This window comes from Rhinopithecus bieti, unplaced genomic scaffold (assembly GCF_001698545.2).
Source record: "Rhinopithecus bieti isolate Rb0 unplaced genomic scaffold, ASM169854v2 scaffold_59, whole genome shotgun sequence".
NCBI lineage: Eukaryota > Metazoa > Chordata > Mammalia > Primates > Cercopithecidae > Rhinopithecus > Rhinopithecus bieti.
In genome coordinates this window covers 1,659,880-1,684,856 of record NW_016803115.1, presented here as the reverse complement: position 1 = coordinate 1,684,856, position 24,977 = coordinate 1,659,880, and the positions used below count along the sequence as shown (strand labels likewise).

The 24,977-nt window shown below is 38.5% G+C and overlaps 1 protein-coding gene across 10 annotated transcripts in view; it reads right to left on the bottom strand.

The window, feature by feature from the left end:
* The window catches only part of FBXL13 (F-box and leucine rich repeat protein 13), a 303,981-nt gene that overhangs the window by 50,659 nt on the left and 228,345 nt on the right, over positions 1 to 24,977 (bottom strand). For 9 of the 10 annotated variants that reach the window (XR_001881688.1, XM_017853395.1, XM_017853125.1 and 6 more), the window contains one exon: positions 16,178 to 16,261. Coding sequence is in view for 8 of the 10 variants with exons in the window: in XM_017853395.1 (XP_017708884.1) it covers positions 16,178 to 16,261 (84 nt within the window). In the remaining 2 variants the exon portion in view is untranslated. Of the gene's footprint in view, positions 1 to 12,295; positions 12,413 to 16,177; positions 16,262 to 24,977 lie in introns of all 10 variants that reach the window. The other variant, XR_001881732.1, reaches the window with a different exon arrangement.

Below are 24,977 nucleotides of genomic sequence, written 5' to 3'. Positions count from 1 at the left end.
CTGATTTAAACCACTTCGACAGGTGGCAGCTTCTAGCCTTAGAAAAGCTCACTTTGTGCTGCAGACCCGTAACATCATCTCTTGACTATTCGCCTCATTAGGTCCCAGTTAATTCTACTGCAAAGTTGGGGAGTTTTTCCTTGTTTGTTGGTAATTCTGGGGAAAAAATGTGCTGGCAAGAACCATTTTCTATAATGAAGACTTTTTTTTTTAAATTATTATTATTATACTTTTAAGTTCTAGGGTACATGTGCATAACATGCAGGTTTGTTACATATGTATACTTGTGCCATGTTGGTGTGCTGCACCCATCAACTCGTCAGCACCCAGTGAAGACATTTTTGGCTGCCCCAAAGGCTAAAATGCAACTTCCACAATTTTAAGAGATCAACTAAATACAAAAACTTCAGTTTCTTGGGCCTCGTATTTGAGGCCCAAAATATCTACATCGCATATCCCATGAGATGCAGAACTACACTCCACCAACAATGGCCTTGTTCCCACTGGGCATCAGAGCAAGTGGGACTGGTGATGGCCTGGCACCACAACTAAACTCTGCAGAGCCTGAAGCTGCCCCTCCTGGAGATGCCACTCTTGCATTCCCACCCTCCCTGCCAGGGAAACCAGGCTGAGCAAGGCTTAGCGAAGGCCCAGCCTCAGAGGAGCTCACTGTTTTAAAACATGGAGAGGACTCTGAAAGGGAAAGGGGGACAAGGCCAAGGACCAAAACAAATATTTCCAAAGACACTTTCATGATGAAAGTTGTTACAAAATTAGATGGTGATTTGAGGGATAAACTTTGGCTTCATACCAGCTCAAATGTGGTTTATTCTACAGTCTTCCCCAAATCTTCCCTGTGGAAGAAATGCGCTCTCAAATTCTTATAAGCTTTTCTTTCTTTTTTGACAGGATCCTGCTCTGTTGCCCAGGCTGGAGCATAGTGGCATGATCATAGCTCACTGTAGCCTCGAATTCCTGGGCTTGAATGACCCTTCTACCTCAGTCTTCCACATATGTGCATGCTACCGTGCCTGGCTAATTTTTTAATTTTTATAGAGCCAGGGTCTTGCTATGTTGCCTAGGCTGATCTCGAACTCCTGGCCTCAAGTGATCCTTCTTCCTTGGCTTCCCAAAATGTTGGGATTACAGGCATGAGCCACCACGCCCAGGCAACTTTCTCACTTTCTACCTGTATTATAGTTATTCATATAAGTGTCTTATCTTCTGCATTGACTGTAGCTTCTTGAGGGTAGAATCCATGTCTAATTTATCTTTGCCAACACCTGGCCTGCAGAATTAGTTTAAGATGAGAGAGTATCCAAAATGAATGAAGAATGCTTCTCAGCACAGGAGTGAGGCGAATGAACTTCTATAGATGACCCTCAGAATACTAAGCCCTGCCCTTCTTCTCACTTGGCTCAGTAACTGCCAGAGGCAGCATACAGAGTTGGTTAAGAGCACAGTCTGGGGGCCCACTGGCTTGAGTTCAAATCCTGCCATGAGATGTTTTGTGTCTATGGATAAGTTACTCAACCTCTCTTACCCCTCAATACTCTCATCTGTGGCGTGGGAATAACATAGGAGTCACTTAGTATGAGGAGTAGCACCTAATTCATTGAGTTGTTGGGGAGATTAAATGACTTAATATGAATAAAGCAGTTGAACAGTACCTTGCACATAGTTAGCAGTCAGTAGATAGTAGCTAGTATTATTATTTGTATGCACTGCTTCTCTGTGGCTGATTGCCAAATTTTTAAAATCATGAACACCATAGTAAAAAAAAAAAATTTTTTTTTTTTTTTTTTTTTTTTTTTTTTTGAGACAGAGTGTCACTCTGTCACCCAGGCTGGAGTGCAGTGGCATGATCTCGGCTCATTGCAACCTCCACCTCCCGGGTTCAAGAGAGTCTCGTGCCTCAGCCTTTAGCTGGGATTACAGGTGTCTGCCACCACGCCCAGCTAATTTTTGTATGTTTAAGTAGAAATGGGGTTTCACCATGTTGGCAGGCTGGTCTTGAATTCCTGACCTCAGAGATCTGCCCACCTCGGCCTCCCAAAGTGCTGGGATTATACATGTGAGCCACTGTGCCTGGCCTAGTAAAAATATTTTGAGCATACACTTTCAGTAAATATATATTAATGTACTTTGTAAATTATATAGGCATATAACTATTCAAATATATATCATGTATTTAAACATATAAAATAAAATGTATGAGATAAAAAATAAATCTAACGTTTCTAGAACTTTTAATATTTTCTCATCACACCAAAAAAACTGTGTTGTTCATTTGCTGGAGTACGTACTTTCTCTGGAGACGCCTACCCAACAGCATACCTTTGGTTGCCAGTAATTCTTGATGGCCTACTGGCTGCACAGATCCTGAGCATTTTGTAAAATAAGGGAATCATTTTAACATATAAAATGTGACAGATGCATAAAAAGAAGGCAAATTGGAAGAAATTAAAGAACAGAAAGGGTAAGCAGTGAAAGAGAATGTATATTGGGAAAACCAAAAGGAAAGATGACCAGGAAAAGACCAAAACAAAATATCTTTGAATTGTATTTGGTAACTAGAATTTGTTGAGAAAAATTTTAGAACAGCTTCAGGTTTTAGATTTTCTCTCCAAAATAAAAATGAACCAGGGTTGGGCTACCCAAAAGGCAATCAGATATTTTCTTGCTGCCTGTGGCATAACCCACACTTTTCCATTTATTTAAGTTTATTTTAAAAGGGGTGCCTAGTGGCCCAATTACCTGGCACCAGTCCAGGGTCCTCTGTGGGATAAGAAAGGTGGGAGAATTCCTTAAGCTAAAATAATCAGCCTGAAAGAGTTGATGGGTGTCTATTTGCACAGCCAGCCACCTCACTTTTTGTTCTTAGTCTTTCCCAAGAAAATGACAACACAAAATGTTTACTGTAAGGACAGTCACACCATCCTATGACCTCCTCCATTTAAGGATCTCTACGAAATGAGTTCATGAACTATTATCAGTACTGCTTTCACCTCCCATTTGTGGACATAATAGAATAAGAGGTGATCTAATCAAGGGAGGCTACCAATCTAATAGAAAAAAACAGAGCCTGGAATCTGAAATTGTATCTATGTGACCATGAACAAGTCATTTAACCTCGTTTCTTCATATATAAGAGGAGAATGAAAATAACTGTCTACCTATCTCACAGGCCTATTAGAAGATGAAAAGAAAATGTGTATTCTAAAAGCTCTTGGAAGACATGGACCCTGGCTTTTGTCTGTGAACCAGAGAGATCCTGGAACGATCCTATCTGTGATGTATGTGATGAGGGCTTTATGATGAGGAAATATAATAAACAAAATTTAACTGGAACTGATAGGGAGGGTTATTACAAATTATAATAAGGAGAAATCATAGCTCCTGTGAAACATGCCACAGGCATTTGGTTTATGTCAGGCAAGGCACAATGAGCAAAGCCTAGGTGTGTCACATAGAAGAGGGATCAAAAACGTTATCAAAAACCTAAACAGAGGTTTAAGAAACAAAAGAAGCAAACATTCTGATGTTTATTTTCCCTGTTTTTTTATTTTTGCCTTCAGACAATCTGACAGGTTTTTTTTAACTTTTGGCAAGTTTCATCTTACATAGGATAAACTAATGTTCCAGGGGCGGCTTAAAGAGTGGGAGAGGGCTCCTATTGATTATCCTCCTTCTAACACATTCTCTTTTAGTTCTGTTCTGTGGATCCTCAACATGAAAAGAACAGATGTGCACATTCATTTAGCAAGTTCAGCAGTGCTTCAGTTGTCTGAGAGTGGTTCTTCCCCAATGGGAGTGGGCAAGAAGCCAGGATTGGTGTGGGGTGTTCTTAGCTTCAGCTGTTTTTCAGCCAAGAAAACATAGTACCCATGACTCCAGTATCCCTTGGAACCTTACAGACAATGGGAAACTGATAAACTGTCAAATCCCACATCCTTTGAAGTCTAGCAAATTTCTAATTCTTTTGAACTGCCTCCACAATTAGAAACACACTAGTGCCAGGAGCCACAGAGAATACTGTTTATTTCTTTTGCTCATGGGCTTTGAAGAAATAATGCCTGGGTATCTTGGCAAGAGTTTATCTGTGACTTCCAGTTGATTCCAGGTGTCTTGGGTCTCCAGGGGTATGTTGTTCTATTATAAAGTTTAGGAAACTATCTTTGGCATGGATAGCCATGCAGCACAGATTTCCATAGTAAAACTCTTAATTATTCCAGGTTTTGTGGGGGGTTGCTTTCTTCACAAGCTAACAGATATCCCCACTACCCTTCATTCTACCAGAGGAATTCCTTAGTTTCCTCTCCCAATACCCTGTAAAACACTTCTAAACCAGAAGCCCTCTGGAATCTCCATCATAGACAGTTTAGTCAATTATTTCCTAATCATAACCTGGAGTATTGGATGAGAAGAGAGACTTTGCCAAGCAATATAGTAAGAGATAAAAGATCCAAATATCTGGACGTTCCACCTCCCCATACAAGAGATTTCAGAGCTTCTGCTGCAACAAAGGCCAATAATTAAAGTCATTTTGGAAAGGAGTCCTCCGTTGCTTCTGTTGCGAACCATAAACACAACTTGTAACCCTAGAGAAGAGGTGGAGTTATTGAAATTTCATGCTTTGATAATTACCGAATGACTTAATCTTGGAAAACAAATAGAAATCAATGTTGAGTTCTTTAAAAAAAACTGTTGCTACATGGAGCCAATACATCTAATCCATCTTTGGCATTACAAGTCAGTATGTGTCAAAGGCTACCATAATCAACTTTGGTTGAGCACCAGGGGGTGGAGTCTATCAACTGATGAGAATGATTGATGAGAATCTTGCGCAAACAACATTTATAACTAGTTACAAAGCTTAGTGATTCAAAATAAGTATTTGAGATCAGAAGAGAGTCACTGGAGAGTAATCCAGTTCTTGCTGTTAGGGCAGATGAACTCAACCCTTCTTACACTCTAGAGAGGAATGTCCAGAACACGCTGGTCATAGGCCATTATGGGGGAGGAAGATTTTGACTGGACTGTTGCTGAATGAGGTAGGTACTCCTGGGCCTTTCTGACCTGAGTATCCATGTAGACAGATGTTCCATACAAATTCTAGGGGTTTCAGTTCCGTAGCACAGATAGTCCAGAGTACAAGACTCAGAACTCTGAACCCTCAGTTTCCACTTGGACTATGCCTGGAGCCCCTCAACTTACTGAACATTCCTGGGTCAGACCAAAAGTCAAATGAACAGCAATGACTCTTGCTCTGTTGTTCTCCCAACTATGAAGTAGCTTATGATTGTGCCACATGGTTGCCGCCCTTCCCAGTCCCTTATTCCAAATCCCTCCTCCTCTACCTCCTTTTCTATTTGTAAATCAAGATAACTGTTACCAAAGGGCAAATTTTAAAAATCAAAAGTTTATAATCTAAGAGAATATATCATAAAAATTTATGAAGATTAAGGGAGAGAAGAAGCATGTTACTTCATGTGGTAGGCCAGGCGTGGTGGCTCAGGCCTGTAATCCCAGCACTTTGGGAGGCTGAGGCAGGCGGATCACCTGAAGTCAGGAGTTCAAGACCAGCCTGACCAACATGGTGAAACCCCATCTCTCCTAAAAATACAAAATTCCCCGGGCGTGGTAGCGCATGCCTGTAATCCCAGTTACTTGGGAAACTGAAGCAGGAGAATCACTTGAACCCAGGAGGCAGAGGTTGCAGTGAGCCAAGATCACGCCATTCCAGACTGGGCAAAAACAGCGAAACTCCATCTCAAAAACAAAAACAAAAAACACCAAAAAACCTGCAACTGCTTTTAAAGAAAGGCTGGGTATGGTGGCTCACGTCTGTAATCCTAGCACTTCAGGAGGCCAAGGCGGGTGGATCACTTGAGGTCAGGAGTTTGAGACCAGCCCAGCCAACATGGTGAAACCCCATTGCTACTAAAAATACAAAAAATTAGCCAGACATGGTGGTGGGCACCTGTAATCCCAGCTACTCCAGAGGTTGAGACAGGAGAATTGCTTGAACCCAGGCAGTGGAGGTGGCAGTGAGCCAAGATTGTGCCACTGCACTCCAGCCTGGGCGACAGAGCGAGACTCCATCTTAATAAAAAATAATAATAAAAATAAAAAAATCCAGTGTGAAGCAGCTAGAGCAAGATTGAGGGTCTCAAAAAACATGGGGCCTGGAGAGGACAATGAGAGAAGTGGAGGTTCTAGTATCTGTACTGCTGTTTATACCCCACAAGCCAAAGTCAGATACCTAAGTGATCATCAGACAACAGGGCGCTGACCTAGGTTACACCCTTAAAATTCATTGATGGTGCCATCTGTAAGGTATTACTAAACCAGCTTGTGAAGAGTATCAACCAGAAACCAGGCAGAAAAGACAGGATAGCAGATGAGGCTGAACCACTACCACAGACTTCCTTCTTTTGTGTAATTATAAATACTACACACTGCATTCTGGTTTCAGGGCTTTAAAAAGCAGATGAACTGTCTTTGTTAGAGATACTTTTTCATAATTAATTTCAGAGTCATTTATTAATTATCTTTTATAATTAATAAAAGATACGAGGGAGCTATGTTTGGGTTTGGAGAACAATGACGATTATCTAAGTCTGAATCTTCACCTCCCCTCCAAACCAGAAAATATAAAGAGAAAAGAAATAAAACTGCAACAGTACCCATATATTCATCATTACTAGAATTAAGAGAACAATACAACCTTCAAATTACTTATAAGTAGAGTAAAAACAAACTCAAACAGAGCTCCCTTAGCCTGCCTGCAGCTGCCACAAACCTAGAGATAGAGTGGGAGGGAGAATGCCTAAAAGACTCTATCCTAAGAGTGGAGGGGCGAAGACAGCTTAGAGGAAACACAGACAAAATCATGCCAGACACAATGGGGAAAAAATTTTTTTTCTCTATAGTCACACCACTCTCAATACTTCCAGAACACTTCACTTCTAATACCAGATGTGTGGGTTTTTCCACACACTGACCAATTCTGTGACACCAACTGGATGTTCTATAATTTAATTCAATTCTGACATTAACTGGAGTTAGCACAGACCCCACGTGTTAAGATCTCAATTCCAGTAGATTTCAGATGCCAATCGCAAGTCCCAGGTTGTCATTTGGACTTCTAATGAACCACCTATATATTAGGGTTCCCAAAACTACCTCCTTGGGCTTGATAATTTGCTAGGACAACTCAAAGAATTCAGGGAAACATGTTTACGAGTTTATTATATAATAAAGGATACCAATGAACTGCCAGACGAAAAGGTACATAGGGCTAGGTATAGAGGTCCTGAGTGCAGGAACTTGTGTCCCCACAGAGTTGGGGTGCACCCCTCTCCTGGCATATAGATGTGTTCACCAACCTGGAAGTACTCTAAATCCTGTAGTTCAGGGATTTTTATGGGGGCTTCATCATGTAGACACCATCAATTATTAGCTCAATCTCCAGTCCCTCTCACCTTCCCAAAGGAAGGGGAATGGAGCAGAAAGTTCCAAGATTCTAATCATGGCCTGGCCTTTCTCATGACCAGCCCCCAATCAAGAACTCACCAAGAGTCACCTCATTAGAACAGAAGATACACCCAGGAAACTCCAAGGAATTAGGAGTTCTGCATCAGGAACCATGGTCAAAGACCAAATATTAGAACAAAAGATACCTATTACCCCTATTGCTCAGAAAGTTACAAGCCCTTTAAGGAGCTCTGTGCCAGGACTGTGGACAAAGACCAAAATATACATATTTCCTATAAATCACACACTCACAAGAAGAGATATTTTGGCAACAGTAAGTGCCAAAATACTGAATAGATCTTGGTAGTTCATAGGGCTTGAAAAAGGGGACACCACCAATATTCCTGGCAGAGAAGTCAGATGCATGGACATCGTCTTTAACCACATCTTCACACTCATCCCTCATCTGAACTATCGACAGTTTCATGGATTTTGCTATCTAAATGTTCTCTAATCCATTTCCTTATCCCCAGCCTCCCTGTTACTTCCCGTGTTCAGGTTGCTATCCTCTCACCCCTGGACTATAACAAAAACCTCCTCTTCCTTTCGGCCGGAACCGCCATCTTCCAGTAATTCGCCAAAATGACGAACACCAAAGGGAAAGAGGAGAGGCACCAGATATAATGTTCTCTAGGCCTTTTAGAAAACATGGAGTTGTTCCTTTGGCCACGTATATGCGAATCTATAAGAAGGTGATATTCCTCACATCAAGGGATATGGTATGGTTCAAAAGGAATGCCCCACAAGTGTTGACCATGGCAAAACTGGGAGAGTCTACAACGTTACCCAGCATGCTGTTGGCATTGTTGTAAACAAACAAGTTAGGCAAGATTCATTGCTCTAGAGAATTATGTGCGTATTGAGCACATTAAGCACTCTAAGAGCCGAAGATAGCTTCCTGAAACGCGTGAAGGAAAGATCAGAAAAGAAAGGAAGCCAAAGATAAAGGTACCTGGGTTCCAGCTGAAGCGCCAGCCTGCTCCAACCCAGAGAAGCACACTTTGTGAGGACCAATGGGAAGGAGCCTGAGCCTGCTGGAACCTATCCCTATGAATTTGGCATAATAGGTGTTAAAAAAAATAAAATAAAAGACCGTCTGGGCTGGAAAAAAAAGAAAAAAAAAAAAAAAAAAAACCTCTTATATTCCTACCTTCACTGTTGGTAGGTCTCCTTTTCCCCTTTTGCTCTTCAATCTAACTTCCACATTCCTTGTTAAAGTGATTTTTCTAACAGATAAACTTCCCTGGCATTCCCATGCTGGATTAGATACCTCACCCGAATCCTCCCATAGCCTCCTACATGCCTTTATCACAGCATTATGATTAAAAGCATCCTTTTGGAATTAGACATTTTATACACTAGCTCATGTGCTTACTTGTTTCATGACTTGGGAGAGGTTTTTAACCTCTTGGAACCTCCAGTTTGTAAAATGGAATTAAAAGTACTGCCTACCTCATAAAGTAGGAAATTAATACATGGGAAATACAACAGTGCCTGGCAGTAGTAAGTGCTAAAATGATATTAGCTGACAACCACCACATAGTATTGAATTTTTCTGCTTATATCTGCCTAACCCCACTAGACCTAGCCTCATCATTTAAAAAAAAAATTATAATGATTTCTGTTTTCAAAAAACAAACAGATTATCCATCTCCTCTACATAGAAAGTCTAATCCAAAATGTTTTGTGTTCAATCACTGAACAAGATGTCACATTTTCACAAAATAAATTAATCTGAGGCTGGACATGGTGGGTGACGCCTGTAATACTGGCACTTTGGGAGGCTGAGGTGGGCAGATCACCTGAGGTCAGGAGTTCAAGACCAGCCTTGGCCAATATGGTGAAACACCATCTCTACTAAAAATACAAAAATTAGCTGGGGATGATGGCACATGCCTGTAATCCTAGCTACTTGGAAGGCCAACCAGCCTTGGCCAATATGGTGAAACACCATCTCTACTAAAAATACAAAAATTAGCTGGGGATGATGGCACATGCCTGTAATCCTAGCTACTTGGAAGGCTGAGGTGGGAGAATGGTCTGAGCCCGGGAGGAGGAGGTTGCAGTGAGCCAAGATCATGCCACTGCATACAAGCCTGGGCAACAGAGCAAGACTCCGTCTCAAAAAAAAAAAAAAAAAAAAAAACTGAAATGAGATGGTTTGAGCATGATCTTACATGCAGGCATGGAGTAGCCTAATTAATCATCTAAGCTCTTTCCAACTTGCTAACTGCAAATAATGTCCCAATGTTGTACTAAGGAAGCTTAAGAATCGTTCATAAGCGTAATGGACATGACCAAAGTGCCTGAACTTTGGGACAGCCACAGGCCCCACCTATGCAAGCACAGCCAGCCCACCAGGCTGCAGGGCAGAGAGCACAAAGAGCATTTGCTTATGACAGCCACAGAGTCAATGCTCACTGACGGTGGCTGTCCACCTGCCCAGCTAACCTGTAGCTCTTCTGTATGGCCTACACTCTCAGAATGGTGTTTATATATTTTAAATGGTAGACAAAAAAGCAAAAGAATAATAATATTTCATGATATGTGAAAATGATATGAAATACAAATTTTCAGTGTCCATAAATAAAGTTTTATTGGAATACAGCAACTCTCATTTATTTACATATTGTCTATGGCTGTTTCTATGCTCAATGGCAAAGCTGGGAAGTTGCGACAGAGACTGTATGGCCTGCAAAGCCTAAAACAGAAACTACCTGACCCTTCAAAACTTGACAGAAAAAAAAAAGCCTACCCCTGCTCTAGTGTGCAAGCTCCTGTCTGCTTCATAATTGTAGTCACTACAGGGGAATGAATTGTTGTGGGCTAAATGAATTGCTTAAGAAAACGTGGCCATGTAAGAGGCAGAATTGGAATAAAAATTAGGACTCTTGACAGCTAGTCCCACATTCCCTAAATTATATTATTACTTTTGCTATCAAAGAACTAATCCACACACTTCCACAGGAAAAAGAGCTTTGTCATCTAAATGGATGATTAATTTTTAAAATAAAATATAGATAAAAAGGTAATTCTTTAACACCCATTTTTTTTTTCTTTTTTTGAGATGCAGTCTCTCTCTGTCACCCAGCTGGAGTGCAGTGGTGCAATCTCGGCTCACTGCAACCTCTGCCTCCCGGGTTCAAGCGATTCTCCTGTTTCAGCCTCCAGAGTAGCTGGGACTAGAGGTGTGCGCCACTATGCCTGGCTAATTTTTTTGTATTTTTAGTAGAGACGGGGCTTCACCATGTTGGGCAGGCTGCTCTTGAACTCCTGGCCTCAGGTAATCCACCTGCCTTGGCCTCCCAAAGTGCTGCGATTACAGGTGTGAGCCACTGCACCTGACCAACAAACCAATTTTTATTACTTGCTTTGAATACTGACCATCATCTATTGGTTTTAGCCTAGAAATGTATAATCATATAGCATCTCTCTATACACAATTTGGGTGTAATAAATACATATACACATTGACATATATATATGATGTAATATATACCAAGGTGTATACATATATTTAATTTACCTACATATACTAGACATAGATGTACATTTACATATATTTGCATGTAAACACACATATATGCACACTTTCACTGTATACACACCTGCCAGTCCTTTTGGTGCATCCTAATGAAACCTGATTTTCTCCCACTAATGACATTTCTTAATCAACTACTTCAACTAACACTGAAATAATTATAAATTTTTGTCTAGCTGCAAGATTTTCATTCAAAGATAATCTGCATAAAAAATACACATTTATGTGTATGGATATTATATAAACGTATTTATATTATGCTTCATTCTAGGAAAGGGGAATGAGAAATGCAAACTAGATTAAGAGTATAAAAAACAACCAGAGGCCAGGCACAGTGCCTCACCCCTGTAATTCCAGCAGTTTGGGAGGCTGAGGCAGGTGGATCACCTGAGGTCAGGAGTTCGAGATCAGCCTGGCCAACATGATGAAACCCATTTCTATTAAAAATACAAAAAATTAGCCAGGCGTGGTGGTGCGCACCTGTAATCCCAGCTACTCAGGAGGCTGAAGCAGGAGAATCACTCGAACCCAGGAGGCGGAGGTTGCAGTGAGTTGAGATCGTGTCATTGCACTCCAGCTTGGGCAACAAAAGCGAAACTCCGTCTCAGAAAAAAAGCAACCAGAGTAAATAATTGGATTTATTCCATTGGTTCTATCAAAACAACTTAGTAAGATGGAAATTCTAATATTTCTGTACTGTAACACTGCATTTAAGCCAATTCCTTTGCCATACTTGGCCATCTGTTATTTAACTGACCTCATAAAATCCTCAAGAAAATGATTTCTTAAGAAATGCTCAGTTACAGCTGCATCAAACATCTTCTCCAAAATGCCTTTCAAGAGCACTAAATAATTTTAGTGTAACATAATCATTGAATGTCTGTTCTCAGAAAAGAACTAAAGTTGGAGAAAGTAATTAAAGCCAGATCCTAAAAGTCAATACATCTGAGGCTCCAGACAATGACTCTGTATGTGCTGTGGTTTCCACTAAACACTAAAATGAGGTAATTTTTTATTCTTATTATGTTCACAACTCTTGCAAAACCTAACCAGGGTAAAAGATTTATTCATTTTTCTCATTAAGTGAATTATGTAGTGTATAAGTTTTCAATGTCTTATGCGAAAAACAGAATCTCTCCTATAGTTACCTTTTCTAAGTAATGAGAGAGCATTCTTGATAAAGTGTGGATAATCGAAACATCTCAATTTACTCACCTTATTTTATTCTCTTTCCCTCTCTTTCTAAATCCAGGTAAGGAATCGTGAAATTCGTTTGTATGTCACTTTCTCCTCCCCCCGCTTTCTGTTCCCTTTTGGGACTTAATAATTGGGCTGGAGGAGGCAAGGGGAAAGATTACCACATGCCAGAAGTATGAACCTTGGAAGAGGTAAAACTGGTTAAAAGCCACAACACAGACACACACAGACACACACATACCGAAAGCAGGGAGGGGAAAAAGAGGGATGAGAAATGATGAAAAAGAAAAATTTCAGGGTTGAGGGTGAGGGGAGGGAACTCAGAGGACAGGTCAACAGGTGCAGCAAACCACCATGGCACACGCATACCTATGGAACAAACCTGCATGTTCTGCACATGTATCTTGTTTTGTTTAGAAAAAAATTAAGGAAAATAAAAGAAAAATTTCTTGTTCATGAACTTGAGAGTAGAACCACTAATCTTTTAGATTACTGAAAAGAAATACATGTCAGTTTGTGAAAGATTAAATTGTTTTAAAGATAGGCCAGAAGTCAGCTGTATGGTCATATAGTTAGCAAATGGGTAAATGCTTTCGTCTACAATCTCAGAGCACCTAAAAATAGTACAAATTTCAGGCTCCAAAGAGTGAAAAGAAAAATGTCTGGACCCCACAGAATCAAAAAGAAATGACAGAAAACACTGGTCTCCTGATACTTAACATCAAACTTTGGTCAATACTCCTTCATCCCAAGGATGAGAGGAGCATCTAAAAATTAATCAATGATGCATATTAAGAGACTATGTCATCACCATGGTAGGTTTCAATATTCCTAAATGATTTCTAGTTACTGGTCAAATATAATTGGTATGAGAAATATAACCCAGTATTAAAAATGTTAATATTTTAAACTGTTTTTTCTAGTCTATCATCTTGTCAAAGATCTTTTGAAAGCCTGACTATATCATATTCATAGATAAAGCTTTGTATAAATGTATGTTTAACCCTTAAATTAATTGTAGCAGGTAAATCATGGCTTAACTTTAGAGGAATCTTTCAGCTTTTTCTCTTAGTAGGTTACACACATCTAAATGATTTGTAATCCTTTTTGTTATGAAAGAGTTACAATCTTTCCAACATGGAATTTTCTAGTCCTCTCTAGGATATGTGTTTTGTGTTCGTTTATTTAACTCTACAGTACTGAATATACTACCAGGCAGATTTCTTAGGGACTTCTTAGAACATCAGTACCCCTGGTCTAAAATTGGGAGACATTGACATTATGTGACACTAATGCTCCTTAAAGCAGATTCCCTTAAGTATGATTACATTGTTCAGACCCACTGAGAAACAGCAAAAATAATTTGAAAACATTTTTTCTCACTAAGCTGTCAATCAACCATTCAGAACAGCAGCTCTCCATTTCCACCTTTCATTTCCGTAAAACTATTACTGAATTAGTTTGCTGAGAAGGTATAAGACTTTGAGCCAGTCATTTAAGCCCTCTTGGCCTTTGATGTAATCTTTTATTCCTACTGCCTTAACATTAGGGAGTTGCTTTTTTAGATGTTTCTAAGATTCTTTCAGCTCCAGAAGTTTAGAATTCAATGCTAGAGGTCTAGAGCATCTTTTGACCTGGAATCCTCTACAGCCCACCAGTTGAGATGGTATTTTAACATTCCTATTAGTCATGTTAAAACTTTTTGGAAAGTCTACTTCAAATTGACAGAGATAACTTCAGGTTTGCCATGCTCTGGGGACTTCTCAGCTTTTATTGCATTATCTTCCTACTTGTGGGATAAACCCTTTTATACGTTTTTCTTTCTCTCTTTCTTCCCTCCCTCCCTCCTTCCCTCCTCCCCTCCTTCCTTCCTTCCCTTCCTTTCTTCCCTTTCCTTCCCCTCCTTCTCCTCCTCTTCTTCTTCTTCCTCCTCCTCTCCTCCTTTTCCTTCTCCTTCTCCTCCTCCTTCTTCTTCTTTCTTTCTCTCTCTCCCTCTCTGTCTCTTTCTCTTTCTCTCTCTCTTTCTATTTCTACTTTAGCTTCAGGTTTTTATGAGTGGTTGGGGTTTTAAACTCTCAAGGCACATTTATCTAGAACTGCCAATGTGTTTCAGTGCTTGCATTCCTAGGTTACTGCTTCCCTTCTTGTTCAATACATGTATGACAAATAACTTTGGGGTTTTTTCTAACAGCACATTGATATGCTTAAAGTGATGGAAAAATTACACTGTGGCTTGCTCACAGTATGTACTTTATGACTTCCTGCACATCACTCAAGATTAGGTCCAGGAATTTTACTTTTCTTGCAAGTTCTTGAAGAATCAATTGAGCATGTAATCGTTTATCCTAGCCAATTACTTATCTCATGCTTCCCATTCCCATAAAGGATGCTAGCAAGTATGTTTGAGTAACTTAAGTTCCTAACTGTTGAGTGTCTGGCATAATTTTTCAAACTCCCCCAATTTTCAATGATTAGATTCTGTAACATTTCTATCTACAGAATACTTTGTTTACATGAGAAGACTTTTACCACACTGCAGTTCATCACTCTCCATGTAAAATATCCCTGTTTGTTTTGAATCTGACATAAGGAAGGGAGACATTAGACAGGGAAAAATGGGAAAATAAATCTCAATCACTTTGGCTGTGGAGACCTAACTAAGAGCCTGGAGTTGAACTTAGTTCAACTAGGATCACTTATGTGCATTTCCAATCCATTTCTTTTTTTCTACTATGACCCACAAAATTTATTCAATTTGTACTTAAACTAAAAAGTTTCTGCACAGCAAAAGAAACAGCAGAGTAAACAGACAATGAACAGAGTGTGAGAAGATCTTCACAATCTATACATCTGACAAAGGACTGAGATCCAAAATCTACAACGAACTCAAACGAATTAGCAAGAAAAAAAAACAAACAATCCCATCAAAAAGTGGGCTAAGGACATGAACGGATAATTCTCAAAAGAAGATATACAAATGTCTAATAAACATGAAAAAAAAAATGCTCAGCATCACAAATGATCAGGGAAATGCAAATCAAAACCACAATGCGAAACCATCTTACTCCTGCAAGACTGGCCATAATCAAAATATCAAAAAATAATAAAAGTTGGCAGGGATGCAGTGAAAAGGGAACACTTCTGCACTGCTCGTAGGAATGTAAACTAGTACAGCCACTATAAAAAACAGTGTGGAGACTCCTTAAAGAGCTAAAAGTAGAACTACCATTTGATCCAGCAATCCCACTACTGGGTATCTACCCAGCGGTAAAGAAGTCATTGTACGAAAAAGATACTTGCACAGGCATGCTTATAGCAGGACAATTCGCAATTGCAAAATTGGGGAACCAACCCAAATGTCCACCAATCAATGAGTTGATAAAGAATTGTGATTATACACACACACACACATATACACACACACACACATATATACATATATACATACACACACACATATATATTCCATGTGTACATGGAATACTGTTCAGCCATAAAAATGAAATAATGGCATTTGCAGTAACCCTGATGGAATTGGAGACCGTTATTCTAAGTGAAGTAACTCAGGAATGGAAAACCAAACACTGTATGTTCTCACTCATAATTGGAAGCTAAGCTATGAGAATGCAAAGGAATATGAACGATGCAATGGATTTTGGGGACTTGGGGGAAAGGGTGGGAAATGAGTGAGGAATAAAAGACTACAAATTGGGTACAGTGTATACTGCTTAGGTGATGGGTGCACCAAAATCTCACAAATTACCACTAAAAAAACGTACTCATGTAACCAAACACCACCCATTCCCCAAAAACCTATGGAAATAAGAAATAAAGTGAATTAATCAATTTTTTGAAAAATTTCAATCTTAATTCTCTAACAGATGATCTTAATGATCTTACCTGAATTCCAACATCAGTGATTCTATAACACTCAGATACAGAAAGTTCCTTCAGTTTTTTATGTCTGGAAAGTACATTCAAACCCTAAAAATATTCAATATAAAGATCATTTTGTGATTATCATTTAGTATGGAATATATAGTTCCAATAACCATTTATACAAACTGACAATATAAAAAACCATTTATGAAAACTAAAAAATTTTAGCTGCTGTCATATTTCTTTACACTTAACAAATCATAAGACCACTTAGGTTAGACAATGCCATTAAGTAAAATTTTCAGGTTGTCTCTAATGTTTTGCAAAAGCTTTTATGGAATCCCAGAGTCAGAAAACTCCCTTAGGAGGTTATTATCTTGCCACTTGTTTCCAGATAAATGTTATCTGAATCAATATAAACAAATCCAACTTACTAATTTATTTTGAAGACACTTCATGTGGATAAAGAACCTATTTGTTAATATATTTTTATTTATGCCTAACCAAAACATCTTAAAGTCTTTAGCTCATTTTATAATGATTAATCCTTTGAAGAGGAAGAGAATAGATCTTTATATAAAGGCCTAGAGACAGATAATCATTCAGTAATAGACCACTTCTTTTTCAGATTAAAAGCCTTGGATTTTTTTAATTTAAAAAAAGAGATTGCACTTCTAGCCTTAATTTTTTTATGTGTGATTGTGTTGTCCCATTTCTCAGTATTTTTTCCCCAAATTTACTGGCACAACACTCAGATAAGGAACTGACGAATGTGGCTTATTAATGCCATCATTCTGTTTTTTAATCAGGATCACATTACTTTTATGTAATCCCATACAATGTGCTTCCTAAACTACGTGGACAAGAGAAGGGTTGTTCCCCCCCCCGCCATTCTATGATTCCAGGGCTGGCTGGCAGGGAAAATACCAGAAATGACACATAGATTTGTCCTTTTTTATATTTTATTTGCAGGATTGGTTTATATTTTATTGATCTTAAATACAACATTTGGACCACAGTTGAAAATGGGCTATGCAAATATTATATGGTTTTTTCTGGTTTTTTTTTTATATCCAAGCACAGATTGTGCCTTCTATTTAAAATATATTAAAATAAAAAAATAAAAAAAATAAAAAAAAAAAAAAAGTCGTATGAAAATGTTTTTATTTAAGCCTGCTGTTAAACACTATGATTTCTAATTTCTTTATAATGGTATTGCATACCACTCCAAAACAAAATCTGTGAATTCTTTTAACTTTTAAAACTTTTATTTGCATTTATTTTATGCTGAATTTATTCCTGTGCCATAAGTTTTTATTTGTTTGTTCAGTTTCTTCAGGAATGTATTTTTCTTCTATGCAACCTCATTCTTTCAATTTTATTGTTGACTGTGGATCTTTTGCTAGGAACCCATTATGTTTTCTGCCTCCCTGTTTCAAAACAAAGTCTGACCAAACCCTGTGGAGCCATCACATGTGGTCTGGGTTCCAGATGTGGATGCTATTTTATTCATGTTAAAAGAATTGGAAGAGTTTAGATATTCCCCAATAGAATCCAAATTGTTTGAACACAAATATCAAGTAAAAGATGCAAAGTTTGTCTCTTTACCCTATACTTGATAATAGCTAAGTATGTTTTAGTATCCTATAGAAAATTTGTCCTATGAAACTGTCTCTGAAGTTTTCACTTAGATTTCACTTTTATGTAGTCAAGTTAGAATTTTTTAAGATGAGCCATAAATGAAGTGCATTTGCTAAATATGACATATAACAGCATATATGCTCCTTACTACTTTATTCAAAATCATTAAAAATTAAAATATTAAGATGGAATGCCATGTCTCATCACTGTAATTGTTCATTAAAACATATGGCCTAAAAATTGAATAGATCAACATTATTAGCCATTAGATAAATGCATAATGACATACCACAACATACTTACTGGGATGGCTATAATTTAAAATACAGATAATAAAATGCATTGATGAGGATGTGGACAAATTGGATATACTGCTAGTGGAAATGTAAAATAAGCCAGCCATTTTGGAAAACAGTCTGGCATTTCCTCAAAAATTAAACATAGAGTTATAATATGACCCAGCAATTCTACTCCTAGGTTTATACCCAAAAGCAGTGAAAACATATGTTTACAAAGACTTGTACATGAATGTTTATAGCAGCACTGTTTATAATAAAATCCATGCATTCTTCAATAAATGGTGCTGGGAGAACTTGATATCTGTATATAGAAGAATGAAACTAGACTCCTGTATCTCCATATACAAAAATAAACTCAAAATAGATCAAAGACTTAAAGATAAGACCGGAAACTATAAAGCTATTAGAAGAAAACATAGGGGGAATGCTTCAGGACATTGATCTTGGCAAAGATTTTATATAGCTAAGACTTCAAAACCACAGGTAACAAAAACAAAAATAGACAAATGGGATGATATCAAACTAAAAAGATTATACACAACACAGGACACGATCAACAAAGTAAAGAGACAACCTATAGAATGGGAGAAGACCTGTGTAAACTAGTCATACAACAAAGGACTAATATCCAGAATATACAAGGAACTCAAACAACTCAACAGCAAATAAACAAATGATCTGATTAAAAAGTGGACAAAGGAACCAAGCAGACATTTCTCAAAAGAAGACATATGTGAGGGCGATGTGGCTGTGATACCTGTCACCCCATTGATCGCCAGGGTTGATTCAGCTGATCTGGCTGGCTAGGCAGGTGTCCCCTTCTTCCCTCACTCTTCCATGTGCGTCCCTCCCCAAAGCTGCATGCTCAGTCAAAGAGGATAGCTAACCCTGATGGAGGAGGATATGGGTTATTGGTCTGGGGTATACAAGTAGCTGCACTTCCCTGCTTGAACCTCCAAACAACCTCTTAAGAAGACATACAAATAGTCAACAAATATATGAAAAATCATCATCAGGGAAACATACATCAAAACCACAATGAGATGTCATCTCACCCCAGTTAGAATGACTATTTTCAAAAAGACAACAAATAGTGCTGGTGAGGATGCAGAGAAAAGAAAACTCCTATATAGTGTTGGTGAGAATATAAATTAATACAGCGATTTGGAAAACAGCATAGAGATTTCTCTAAAAACAGAACTATCATATGATCCGGCAATCTCACTACTGGGTGTTTACCCAAAGGAAAGGAACTCAGTGTATCAAAGGGATACCTGCACTCCCATGTTTACTGCAGCACTACTCACAATAGCTAAGATATAGAATCAACTCAAATGTTAATCAACAGACAACTGGATAAAAAAAAAAAATGTAGTATAGATACACAGTGGAATACTATTCAGCCACAAAAAAAAGAATGAAATCCTGTCATTTGCAGCAACATGGATGAGCCTGGAAGACATGATGTTAAGCAAAATAAGGTAAGCACAGAAAGATAAATACCACATGTCCTCACTTGTGGGAGCTAAGAAAAAGTAGAGTACAATTGTGGGAATTAGAGGATGGGAAGAGTGGCAGGGAGGGAGGATGGAGATTGGTTGGTTAACAATTTCAAAATCATAGTTTAAAAGGAGGAATGAGTTCAGGTATTCTGCAGCACTGTGGGGTGAATATAGTTAATCATAATTTATTGTATATTTTCAAAAAACTAGAAGAGAGGATCTTTAATGCTCACAACACAAAGAAATGATAAATATTTGAGGTGATGGATGCTAATTACCATGATTAGATCATTACATAAGGAAATAACACTCTGCATTCCACAAATATGTACAATTATTATGTGTCAACTAAAAAGAAAAAAGTGGAAACAACCCAAGTGCCTATCAGTTGATGAAAGAATAAATACAATATGTTATGTCCACACAACAGAATATTGTTTGGTAATAAAAGTAGTACTGATGCATGCTACTCTATGAATGAAACCTGAAAACGTCATCCTAAGTAAAAGAAGACAGACCCAAAAGGCCACCTATTGTTTGATTCCATCTGTATGAAGAAGAGTCCAGAACAGGCAAATATATAGAAACAGAAAGTAGATTAGCAGTTGCCTAGAGTGGGCTCAGGGTGGGACAGGCATAAGGAGTGACTGCTAATGGGAAGTGCTTTTCTTTTGGGGAGTGAAGAAAATGTTCTGGAATTAGATTCTAGTGGTGGTTCCACCACAAACATACTAAAAACCACTGAATTGTATACTTTAAATTGGTGAGTTTTATGGTACGTGAATTATGTCTCAATAAAAAATGTTCAAAAAAAGATTGATGTAATAATTGCATAAGTAAATAAAACTCAGAAAATATTCCTACAGCATCCTTCAGTCCAAGATGAATATAGATATTACCCACTTTTAATATATTTTTGTTAGCAACTTCAGACCTTGATGACCAAAATATTAGCAAAACAGGGAGCAAGAGATGTCACCATGCTCATGTGTTAGACAAGTAACTTGAAGCCCTTTCTCCTGGAAGTAAACACATCTTTGTAACTGAGCAGCAACAAATTGAGCCGGCAGAGATGAGGTCTCCACTAAAAATTGCCTCATGCTGGTTACAGGAGACCAGTGAATTCCACTGCTGAATAAGTGAAATACACTATTTCAGGCAACAGGATTCACTTTTAATGTTTTTTTCTTTTTTATTCAGAAGCTTTTTAGTTTAGTGACCTAAAGAATGTCAGAGCCAGAAAGGTAAATATTCTATTTGGCACTGTGAGGTTCATAAATGCTCCAAATTAGGAGGTGTTCTCTGAAACAAGTGACATTTACATTTTACAGATTTCTGGTGCCAAGGTTTTAGCCCTGGGAGGGACAGGAAGAGTGGAGTGGGAAGAGTACAGTGGGAAGACAAGCCAAAAATGAGGAGGCAAGAGGTAACAGCAAGATAGACTGACTCGGCCTCAGTGGGGCAAAAGGCAGATTGATGCTTACCTTTCAGGAAAACCGTGGCATCACTGCAATGGAAATCGTCCTTGGTCTCCCTCATAAGTCAGCAAAATTCATGAATGCCTTTACTGGAGAGAGGTTTTGCTTTTATTTTCCCACAGCATAAAAAGGGACTACATTTTATGGTCAGGTGAAGTGCAGAGGAAAGCAGCTGGAGTGGTGGCCTGGGGAAGTCACCAGCATTACAGGTTGCATGAGAATGCGAGGCACCAGAAATTCATAGGAATCCTAGGGAACACTTTGCTCCTCCATCGCTAATGGAATTAAGGGGCCTGAATCTTAGGGGCCCAGGAGTCCTGAGTGGAAAATTGGCTTCATTATATCTCCAGTATCAGGTTCATTGAGGGGCATATCAAGACATAAGGCTCAAAAGGAAGCAGGCAGCAAGTCACAAGAACCTTGTACATTATTCTAAGGAATCTGGACTTCATCCCATGCAACAGAGTTAAACAACTTTCTCTCTCTAGGGAATATGAGTTGGTACATAAGTCACTATAATGAGGTTCCTTATGTACCAACTCATTCTCTACAGAAGGAATAAAGTATGTGTTTCAAGAGAGCTATAGGGACCACACAGCAGGGAATGAATGCTTCCAGTTGGAAGAAACAGGTGGCAGTCTAGAAAAGAGTTTCACAGAGGAAGGAGATTTTGAATCAAGCCTTAAAGATTAAGTATCATTTTGACAAGTGAAACAATGGGAACAGTGTTTCAGGCTGAGGAAACAGCCTGAACAGAGGCTTCATGTGGAAAGTGTGAGTTGTTGGGAAGTAGTTCAGTTTGGGGTCACTGGGAGTAGTGGGAGGGAAGATGGAACACTGCCAGGAACAGACACATCACACAGACATTTGAAAGCAGACAAATCCTTGAACACGACACTTTCCCCACACTTTTTCATCTGGAATTGTTTAGCTGATGTACATAGACAACAGCAATGAACTAGTTACCAAATATTGGAATGCTCTGTGTGTGTCTGTGTGTGTGTGGGTGTTATGTACTTACTATACGGCTGAGTCATACTACATCTGGCTTAGACTATCACCAACATAAACAGAAAACATGCTTCTCCAACTCTCTATTTTGAAAATACTCAAATGTACAGAAATGTTTAAAGAATAGTTACAAAGAATACCGACATACCCTTTACATAAATTCACCAATTATTAACATTTTGCCACATTTATTTAGTTAAGTGTATATATGAACATACATATTTTATTTATATATATGTATGAACAAAGTTTTTATACATATGCATAGTTTTTATATATATAGTTATATATAGACACACACATGTATATACACACAAATATACATAAATTTCTCTGAACTACTTGAAAATAAGTTTCAGATATCATGATGCTTTATCCCTGAATATTTCATGTGCATCTCCTTAGGAATAAGGATATTTTCCTATGTAACTATATAGTATTATTATGTATATATAGTATAGACATATATAGCATTATGACACCCAAGAAAATTAACAGTAATACCATAGTATCTCGTACAAAGTCAACATGCACATTTTTTTGTATCCAAGACCCAATTTGTGCATTGGATTTGGTTATCATGTCTTTTTAGTCTTTTTTTATTTTATTTTATTTTATTTTATTTTAAGACATTGACTTTTTTTAAGGATCTAGGCCAGTTATTATGTAGTGTCTCACATTCTGTATTTGTCTAATTGTCCCTTATGATTAGATTCAAGGTAAACTTTTTTTTGCAAAAATACTCCTGAATTATTATAGCATCCCATTGGGAGGCACATATGTCCAGTTGTTCCACAACTGGTGATGCTGTTGGGCCACTTGGTTCAGAAGATGACTACCATAGATCTCTTCATTAGAAGAGGTACCCCTTTTTATTTCAAAAGTAATTTGTTGAGATGTTATAGTACACACAAAATATTCTGCAAACATGAGAAGTGTTTGTTATAAAGAATATATAGTAACATACTTAGGTTCAAAAAGCAGTATACAAAATTACATCTGCAGGCTGGGCACGGTGGCTCATGCCTGTAATCCCAGTACTTTGGGAGGCCAAGGTAGGTGAATCACCTGAGGTCAGGAGTTCAAGACCAGCCTGGCCAACATGGCAAAATCCCATCTCTACTAAAAATACAAAAATTATCTGGGCATGGTGGCAGGTGCCTGTAATCCCAGCTACTTGGGAGGATGAGGCAGGAGAATCGCTTGAACCTGGGAGACAGAAGTTGTAGTGAGCCAAGATCATGTCACTGCACTCCAGCCTGGATGATAGAGTGAGACTCTGTCTCCAAAAAAAAGGAAAAGATCACATCTTCATACGTGTGTGTATAGTGTATGCATGTGTGTACAGTGTATGCATATGTGTATTAAAAGAAATGGACATTTTGGGCAGGGCGCAGTGGCTCACACCTGTAATCCCAGCACTTTGGGAGGCCACGGTGAGTGGATCATGAGGTCAGGAGTTCAAGACCAGCCTGGCCAATATGGTGAAACCTCATCTATACTAAGAATACAAAAATTAGCCGGGCGTGGTGGTCCACGCCTGTAGTCCCAGCTACTTGGGAGGCTGAGGCAGAAGAATCGCTTGAACCCCAGAGGCGGAGGTTGCAGTGAGCAGAGATTGCGCCACTGCACTGCAGTCTGGGCGACAGAGGGAGATTTCGTCTCAAAAAAAAAAAGAAAAAAAAGAAAAAAAAGAAATGGATATTTTGGAGGGTGGGCAATGATACATTTTTTCATTATCCATATTTCTTTTAGTATTATTAATGTTTGTGAAAATAGCATAATTTGGAGGAGAAAAACCCAATATGTAAGTCTCTTATTGAATATTTTTGTATATCAACAAGGAAGTATATAAAATATTAACACTAGGCTTTATTTCTTTATACAAAGCCACACAGTTCTGGTTAGTTTACTTTCTATTCTAAACCAACTATCAGCACAAATGCACGAATATTCAAGCAAAGTACTCAGCTATGAATGTTAACATGTACAAGTATTATACACATAGATGAACAGTTTTACTTTACAAATGATGGATACTGCTCTATCTTCATATTACTTGACCCGGCTTTGAAGCTTGACTCTGCTGACCATCGCCTGCTTTTTGAAATAGCATCTTCCTTGTTTCTCATGATATTACTCTGACCTCTTTCTCCACCTACTTCTCTGGATGTTCGTTTTCAGTTTCCTTTGTAGGTTCATCTTTCATATCTATCCAATACATACTGATGTTTCCTGGAGCTTGGAACTTGATCTTCTCTTCTCTTTCTATCTCTCAACCATGGGTTTGACCACTTCAGCCATCTCTAGATCTAGCCCAGATCTCTCTCCTGAGCTACAGATCTTGTTCGCTAACTGATAACTAGACATCTGAATGTGTCATCGGCCCCTCTAACTCAACACTGTTACTTTCAGAGGACTAGAATTCAAACTGGAAGCCATGAGATTTCACTGAGCTCTTCCTATTCTTTCTGCTAGCTTCAGTCAGGAGTCTGGTGAAAGATGAATGCTTGTGATGGACTTTCCTTTAAGTACATTGCTCCTTCCTCTGCACTTTGTACCTTTACGACCCTCTTTATAGGGCTCCAATTTCTCTATATGGGAAATCTATATAACCTAGGGTATTTGATATTTGAATTCAGGATATTGGAAAATGCACTCTATGAAATAAGATGGAATGGGGCACCCAGGACTCCAGGATGTAGTTATTGGGGGTATAGATCATGGGAAATCTAAAAGGCCCCGACAGTCAGTAAACATAAGGCTTCTTTCATGCCTTTTGTTGTTTTAAGGATAAAACAGGGTATAAGTTTTTGCTGTGATAGAGGGTATAAAACTGGAGGGGGATGGTATTGAAAATCCTGTGTAAGTTTTCTTTCAGAAATGCTTG